Below are 8860 nucleotides of genomic sequence, written 5' to 3' on the forward strand. Positions count from 1 at the left end.
TTTGGACACCACAGGGTTGTGTTAAATGTAATTATCCATTCCATCCATTTTTAAAAAAAATGAATTTGTGTCATCTTTGTCATGTTTGTTATCCTTCTTTCTTGCTGAGTAATTGATACAATTTTTTTTTCTTTCACTTAATAGTTCATTTCCAGGATAAACTTTTAACTTCACAGAAATGCCTTAGATTTCACTGGAAGGGTTTAGTGAAGTGCTACTCAGATTTGGTTTGCTTAACCTCTGACTGGAATGTTTTTTTCATGCACTGCTTAAGTTGAAAGATTTTTTTGTTACATTAAACTACTCTGAACAGAGATCTATGAAGCAAGGAAACATTTACATTTTTTTTAAATTTACAATTGTGTCCCAAATTTTGAAGAAAAACTAAAGGTAGCTTGTTGAGTCTAAAGAACTATTGCTGCTAATTTTGGATTTTTAAGTATATAAAAATCTTTGAGCTGAAGGTCATTGGTTTTATCAAGTCACACACGGGGTCAGTTTCTAACATGTACGATAATATTCAGTCTTGTTTTGTGCATCAAACAACCTCAGTAAAATTTGTTTGTGCCATGATCCAGGTCTTTGTCTTGACAGAAAAACCCCCAACAGCTATTAATCTTTTAACTGGGTTTGATTTTGAACTTTTTAATAAATTTTTTTTTTTCACAATGGTTTTCATGCATGTTTTATTACAAAAGGGCACTTTATATCTTAGATAATGCAATGAAAAAAAGCCAACACACATGTCCATGTTCTCTCATGTTTATCAAATTAATATTTCTTTATATTAACCCCAGCTGACGATGGGGTAATACACAGAACAGTCACAATACATGAGAATTTATTACTAAAACTGACTTCAGTCTAGATAAAAATATAGGAAATACATAAGGAAAAAGTATATTACACTTTGAGAAGATGTACGTTTTTTTATGTACAAAATTGAAAATACACTGAATTGTCCAAAAGTTGCTGTTAAATGAAAACTCTGAAATACATAAAATAGACTAAAATAGACATTAATTTACATTCTTTCATCAACCCTGATGAGTGAAACTGAAATAGTGAACCATTTACCCAGCATTTTAAGGGTGCAACAAAAAAAAGTCTTTTTGTAATGATTGGAAAGGTAAGACAACTGTTTCCTTTATTAATCATACTCTGAGGCAATGTCATATTTGAAAATGTCTGTGCATTTTAATCAAATTACAAAAATAATCTGGTTTCAGTTCAAATTTTCCTTTGTGAAAAAAAAAAGTCAGTTTTGTTGGCATTTTGATTTTCTTGATGAAATCAACATTCCTTTGCATATACCTCAAGTATCAAACACTGGCACAAACCAGGCTGTAGTACATGGCTGCTGCATGTGCTCATCTGAAAAACATTTCAAAAAATGTTCTAGCCAGGAAAACACGCAGTGTTTCAGCTGCTATACTGATGCTCCGGGGGTGCACTACAAATGTCAAGGTGGAGTCCAAGTACAGTGAGGCAGTGCTTGACGCTCCCGCATCAGACCACCAGCTGAGATCAGCGGAGGGATCTGATGCAGAGCAGCAGAGATGGTTCCTGATATGATACGCTGGTGTTTATCCCAGAACAGGACGACAGGACGTGGATCCTGCTGTTGAACCCAGCTCAGTCACCGGTACAAATCCTCTGTATATTTCTCCTTCTAACGTCACAAAAGTGTATGGTTCACAATCTCCCAAACCATCCTCCTCCTGAAGTAGGGCATGTGTTCCTAAAAATTAAAAGAGAAAACAACACTCATTTGTGTACCGCCATCATGAGGATAATGACAACATACATCTCCTTTGCTGATGTTTGTGATTACCTGTGTGAATGTGATCGGTTTGTCTTTGGTAATGTAATCTGCATATTTGCACGTGAACATTCCGCAGTCGCTGCCATTCATCTGCTGAGGAATTTCCTGAGCGAAAAAAGAATAAAGCTGTTACATAACGCAAAATTAACGGCAGAATTCCAATGGGATATTTTCCAGTAATGATGATTAATTATCTAACAAACTGAAAATGTGTTTGACATTTACTATTTACCATAAACTCAACTCAGCATTGGGACCTTTTGTTTTTCTCATGCAAGTATAATTTCAAACTTTCAGATGTACCCCTGGTCCAATGACTCAGTGACATAAAGCTACATTTCAAAGAACACAAACACAATAAAATTCTAAATCAAAACTGAGATATATCAAAACTTGAGGTATGGTTTCCATCCAACATTCTTTCTCTTAGCGCGTGGGAAGCATTCAGAAATTGTCGAGTTCTGAGCAACAAATGAAACAGTCACCAGCCAGCAAGAGTGCAGAGCATTTTATTTACTTGTACTCTTGCAAAAGTCAAGGGAAACTGATGAGCTGGCATATTAAAAATAAAATTACATGACAAAGCTTTGGAGAAATTTAGGTTTTATCTGAGAGTGGGTTCAAGCAGCACCAATGTAAGATCTTAAACTGGGATGACTTCAGACTTTGATTACTTTGAAAGGCAACATGACTGTCAAAAAGTTGAGAAACACTCCTAGAGGATGAATGACGGCTTTCTGTTTGCTGTGCTTCTAAACCACAGAACTTCTCTGAAAAACATCTGCAGACGTCACTTTGAAACTATCAATAAGTTTTAGAATTTAGTAAACTTAATAAGGAATACAATGTAACTTAATTATGTACAAACTATATAATTACTGCGAAAAAGTTCTGTAAACAATATTATGAATGTTAAAATGAATTAACAATGCCGCTGTGCAGCATGCAACAGAACATGATGTCTTTAGATGGAGGCACTTAGTAGTTCAAAAATAATAGTCTGGAAACATCTAACAACAATTGAATTAATCAAATATAAGTAAATAGAGGAAAGAGGTTTATTAATAATCTCTACACTTACATTGCGTTTTTTGCTGTGCAGAGTCCAACCTGAGGTATCCAGTTGTTTGCCCTTCTTGTCTTTACTTTCCTGTTGCAGGTAATCACTGTGGAAACAAAAAAATAATCAATTAATGGAAATCAATTTTCAGTTACTACACACTTAAAAATAAATAAATCCCAAACTGTAACTTACAATAATATTCTGCATGCTTCATCATTGTTTCTGCCCATTGAATCAAAGTACATGATTGATTTTTTGCGGAAATCCACCACCTGGGAGAAAGAGTTTTGCAATCAGAAATGGAAATCACCACATGTTACATTGTTGCTTCAGATAGAATAACATTCAGACTTACAGAGAGGCACCAGTGCACCCCTAGGTGGACAGGAACCAAGAGGATGTCTTTTGAAAAGATGTCCATCCTTTTGGTCCAGCGACGGACACCAGAGTACCCACTGCTGCACAGCTTGGGGTAGAAAAAAGTGTTGAACGTATTCACTGATGGCAGGCCGGGGTCCTTGCTGCGCTCAACCAGCAGGTTCATGTAAAAATTGATCACCTAAAAGATTAAATTTTAATTGATTAGAGCTGTGAAACTATTACTATGTGCACAATAAAGCTTTGCCTGTGATGTGTCAATTACAAGAACAGAGTGATTATCTGGTACAAAATGGCCAAACTTTAAAAATGTACAGCATACATCTCTGGCCTTGAGGATAATGAGGACTTACTTCATCATTCAGCCAGTTGAGGTTGCTGAGAGTCTGTAGATCTTTGCGTTTCAGGCTGAGACCAAAACCTTCACTTAAGACGTCATGAGAGCTACCTCCTCGCAGCACCTTGTTCACCTCAGTCGCCATGTCCTTCATGGAAACACGGAAAAACAAAGATATTTGACTGTCCAACCCACCAACCTTGAAGGGTTCCCAATAGTTGTAAGACCTGGTTTCACTTGGGAATGGGTGAAATGGAAACAAATGTCATCCTAACTGTTTTGCTACATTGATTAATATTGTTATTCACCATCAATACGCATGAAGACACAATGAACACACCTCTGTAAATTCAGGAAATTCTGGTTTCTCTTCCAGAGGCTTTGTTTCTTCTATCACAAGAGTCAGAGGAACTTCCTTCTCCAAAGGAACACGAACATAGAGCTCCACATGTGGACTGCGTTGACCCTCTTCTGACAGCCGCTGGGGACCAATCAACATATGACATGTATTAGTGTGGGAAATGGGAGATTTAAGGAAGGAAAAACCAACACAAATTTATGATGACAAAAATGAAATAAGTGCTGCAAACTCACCTGTCGCAGCAGCTGGGCAGTCAGGGCTTCCTTCTCTTCTATCTGTCTCCGTCTTTCCCTCGCTCGAAAGTCGTACATACTTGTCCTGCAGCGACAACAAATATATTTGTTTTCCTCTACTTAAACATGTTAGTGAACAGTGGGCATCGAAAATTTAAATAAATTGGAGTGTACTTACAATTCTTTGATCCATAGCTCAGCTTGGAAACATGGCACACTGTAAGGACAGAAAGAATTACAGAGGAAACCCATGTTGACTCACCTTTATCAAGACCTAACTTTTACTTTTAGCTTCACACACATATCACACAAATAATACTGAAATCATTAATTATATCCATGACATCAAAATTACACTTTTAGACTTCTAATTCTTTGACCATAAAAATAAACAATATCAATGACAGCAAAATATATATTGTTATAAGATAAACTTCATATGAATACTAACCTTGAACTTTCTTGTTTTTTACCCTTTTGCTCATTTATAATAATTACAGAGTCCCCATCATGAGCTGCAAAAAAAAAGCAAATGATTACAACATGAGAAGAAGTACAAAAACAAATAATCCATTCATCTATATTTCTATGATGTGTACACACAAGATAAAAAATTCACCTGACAATTGTGTGTCCTGAGAGGAATTATCCTGCAAAGCAGATGGGGATGGAACTGAGGTGATTGTAGCTGCTCTACTGGAGCTGAGGTCCGTGTCCAGAGACCATGTCTGGGTTCCTGACCTGTTAGAGGCCCCCACTGGACTGGGGAGATTGCTGGAATTCTGGCTAGACATGCCCCTTGGACTTGGGGGGCAGCTATTTGCCTCTGAAGTTCCTCCCAATGCTGACCCAGTGGGAGAAGAGAATTGTAACAGTCTGCGGCTGGTGGTCAGAAAGCTGGTGCTGAGGAGAGAGTGAAAGGAGTAAGCCCAGCACAGCAGTAAATCCATATGATTCAAAACAGTCTATTCTTTTGAAATCCCTCTGCAGAAGCTTCGACAACTGATGATTATCTAAGGCTGAATGCTGACGAAGCAGATTTCTTATTTCTGCCTCAGACAGACATGTCCCAAAGGCGACAGAAAGTCTCTGTTCTCAAACTACCACTGTTAAGCCTGACTTTAGTGAACCAAGTGTTTCTAAGGCCCATTCTTACCATTCACTGAATAAACTCCGACTCAGTTTGAAAGCAGCCCCGTTGGAGTTTCCTTCCATCTTAACTACGTTAGCTCCCTTTCGTCATCAGACATCCATAAAGCATTTACTGTAGTGATCTAAAATACTCCTGCCCAGCATCTGATCCAGTACATGACACCCTGTTATGGCAATTACTGGGATTTCATGTGGTTGGGTATCAAAAATTATATTAGGCTTTAAGATCTGTTAATTGTCATCACTTTGAGCAAGAAAAGGTAGCTCCTTGTACTATTTATAACTGTTTATTACAGAGGGTAATTAATTATGCTTCGTTATCACTCACGTTACAGAAAAATTAGGAAATGAAAATATTATTTCTGTCCAAACATAACAGAAGGCTAGTGTTTTGGACATAACTGTTCGTTAAATTCAAGCTCAAGTTGATTTGCTTCACACCCAACCCCCAAGAACTGTGATTAAATAAAGGCAGTATTATTTATCCATCATTATTTATCCTTAACATTTTTAAAATTGTTTGTCTACTGCATTTTGTATAGATGCTTACAAATCTCTGTGTGACCTCACGATGCCGTGTGAGCTGCCGTTGTGAAGAAAAGACGATTGACCACCAGAGACCATCGTCAGAAGCTGCCTGTAGACCTCCTTCTCGTCTTCACGAACAGACTGGACAAACACAAGGGAAAACTTCGACATTAACAAACAAACAAAACTACTAATCCTGTAGAAATTGTTTTGTAGTTTATTTTCTTGACATCTTACTTCCTGGGCTGTACGGCAGGGTCTGTTTCTGTGTATGCGCCCAGATGAGGTGCTGTGAGTTGGGCTCTGCACCACTTTAATTGGAAAGGTCTTCTCATACATAGTACTGCAGGAGCTCCTCGACAGACCACTGGACAAACTGTTAATTTAAAAGCGACAGTGTGGTAATCAAACAACTTATGCACTAAAGTTATGAAACAAAATCATTTGAAATGGGTGATTTTTTTTTTTTACATACAAAGACCAAGACGTAAAGAATACCTTGGCGCTCCGTATGGTCTGAGGTTTAGGGGCCTGCCTAACCGTGGAGAGGGTTGCAATTCTGGGGTGATGGAGGCAGGCAAGGTCAGTGAGTGCCCATTTGCCTTTGGCACTTCACGATGTGTAGGACTCATGCATACTTGTCTCCTATAGACTTTCGAACCCATAGTCAACTTCTCATTACGGCAGTATTCTAGATTAGGAGGGGGAAAAAAAACTTAATAACTTTCTCTTCAAGATCCTGAAGCATTAACTAACATCAACCTTAATGGAGATACACATGCTCTATGTATTATGAGCTAATCTTACCTGATTTTGATGTTTTCCATGCAAAAGTGGTGGAAGGAGCAGCAAATGTTTCATCAAGGGAGTTCCTTTCAACATTCTTTAAAACGAAACAAACATGTGACATTTTTAAATGAAGATAAAAGTAAAATTTCATTGCACTGACATTGTCATGAATAAGGCTCTTAATACTAATTATTTACCGGCCTTCCCGACCATATGGCTGTTGATGTGGAGGGCTGAGATTCTTGTGGTGAAGAACCAGGGGATGCAGGCAATATATTCTTCAAACTAGGACTTACATTATTCTTCATCCAAGCAGCAACATTGGTGCTGTGATTCCTAACCCCTTCAGCAGCAGTCTTCACCGTGTCAATCAGATCTCCTAAAGATCAACAGACAATGGCCATGACTGTAAAGCGTAGCTTAATACTGATTACCTTAATCCTCAGTCATTTTCACTTCATTATTCACACTATATTCTGCAGCACAGTTAGTTCTTATTTACCCATTCTTGATTTCTTCATTATTAAACCATCTTGGTCCACTGTGTGTCCATCTTCCAAACTGAAATGTTTTTAAAAAGATTGACGATAGTTATAACAGTTTCGATTCGTACACAAAGGGTGTTTATTCTGCCTGAATCAGGAAAAAGTTACATCCCGTGTCTTTTTAAACAGACCTCTACATACATACATGCATGTAACACCGTTACTTACCATTCATCAGGTCTTTTCCTTTTCCTCTTATGACCATCTCCCGCTGCCCGGTTTTTATCGGAGTGATCCGCGGCTGGTACGCCGTTGCGAAGATTGGCAACGCTGGTTTCTATCCATTCGTAGATTTTATTCAACATGGCTCAGAAGTTTAGGAAACAACCTCGCTGGATTACCGTAAATAGATCGCTAGAGCAGTTGTAGTCTAGCTATCAATATAATCAAACCAAATGAAGCTCATGTGCTTCATTCGACTGACGCATGACAGCTAACACTGTTTTAAAAATGAACACTCCACAGAATTACCATTTTACTTGCCCACGAAGCAAGCCAAACATTAGCTAGTTAGCTGCGAATTAGCTGGCAGCCTAGCTAGCACACAAGGCTAGCTACCAGTACCTTGCTAGTTAACGTTGCTAGCTACAGGCTAATTTACAGAAGTATACTTAAATGCCAACAGGTATGTGATAAGTCACAACCAAAGCACCAGAAAAGAAGATTACCATTCCGACTCACACACTAACACATTTAAATATCCTCAGCGTGACTTTAAATCGTATATAAACTCGTTGAAGAATGTTATCTCCCGCTTCTTCCTCATTCAAAACCACAACATGGCTGAACATGGCTCTCGACTACCGCAGTTTGTGATTGGTTGAGTGGATGACGTAGGACCCAGTTTTCTCGAGAGTCAGTGGTTGGTCGCAGAGCAAAGGAGCTCATTTAAATATGACGTCACACTCATTGGAATAAACTTCTCATTCAGTATGTGGGAAATGTTGTATTTTGCTTTTTAGAAAACAAAAACCTTTTAATTGTTTCAGTAAATTTTTATATTAATAAGTGTAAATATGGTGAGCAAAAACTTGTTTTCAGACACTTCTATAATGATACGTTGGGATATATGAAGTTAATTAGTGGTTCACAGAACAAAAAGGCGTTACAAACACTAAATATTTGTAGTACTAACAAATTGTTTGATACTATTTGTTTTGTTTACTACCACTACTGATATCAGCAACATTTCAATATATTGTTGGTGCAGAGCAACTACTTCCAATCTGGTTGCAAATTGGTATCTTGAGATACCAATATTCATATTTTGGACAGGGAAGACAGATGGTTTGAGAGAGGAGTGAAAGAAGCCATCTCTGCACAGGGTGTGGGGGTTGTTTGGAACATCACATTTCACCTATTTGCATTCAGGTCTTAATGAAACTCTCTAAAAGAACGACTCACCAGATTAACCCAGGTGAGGTGTCTCATGCTGATGACACCCATTAGCAAACAAAGGCTTGGTGAAACTCACGTTCAACGACACCGCCTGGCACCCCTCAACTATTGTTGAGGAGCCAGATGGGTTTCGACTGTGGTCGTTGGAATGTGAATAGCACTGAATTCTGAGTTCTTTTTGAATTGAACACATCTTACAGGGTTAAGGAGCTAGGACAGGACCAAACACCACTAGAACTGAAGAAGACTCT

The 8860-nt window shown here is 38.2% G+C and overlaps 1 protein-coding gene across 1 annotated transcript; it reads right to left on the reverse strand.

Moving 5' to 3' along the window:
* Nucleotides 1–55: 55 nt before the first annotated feature.
* On the reverse strand, nt 56–7981 carry senp1 (SUMO specific peptidase 1). Its single transcript, XM_068330483.1, has 18 exons — nt 7380–7981; nt 7169–7227; nt 6864–7045; nt 6685–6760; nt 6376–6568; nt 6115–6253; nt 5900–6018; nt 4817–5100; nt 4649–4712; nt 4376–4414; nt 4198–4282; nt 3944–4084; nt 3620–3751; nt 3244–3447; nt 3081–3160; nt 2907–2991; nt 1835–1930; nt 56–1741 (listed from the first exon to the last, which is right to left on the reverse strand). Exons 1-18 carry the CDS (start codon nt 7514–7516, stop codon nt 1679–1681), a joined length of 2178 nt encoding a protein of 725 aa, XP_068186584.1. The 5' UTR covers nt 7517–7981; the 3' UTR covers nt 56–1678.
* Nucleotides 7982–8860: the final 879 nt, after the last annotated feature.

The sequence above is a fragment of the Antennarius striatus genome, chromosome 2, assembly GCF_040054535.1.
Source record: "Antennarius striatus isolate MH-2024 chromosome 2, ASM4005453v1, whole genome shotgun sequence".
In the NCBI taxonomy this organism is placed as follows: domain Eukaryota; kingdom Metazoa; phylum Chordata; class Actinopteri; order Lophiiformes; family Antennariidae; genus Antennarius; species Antennarius striatus.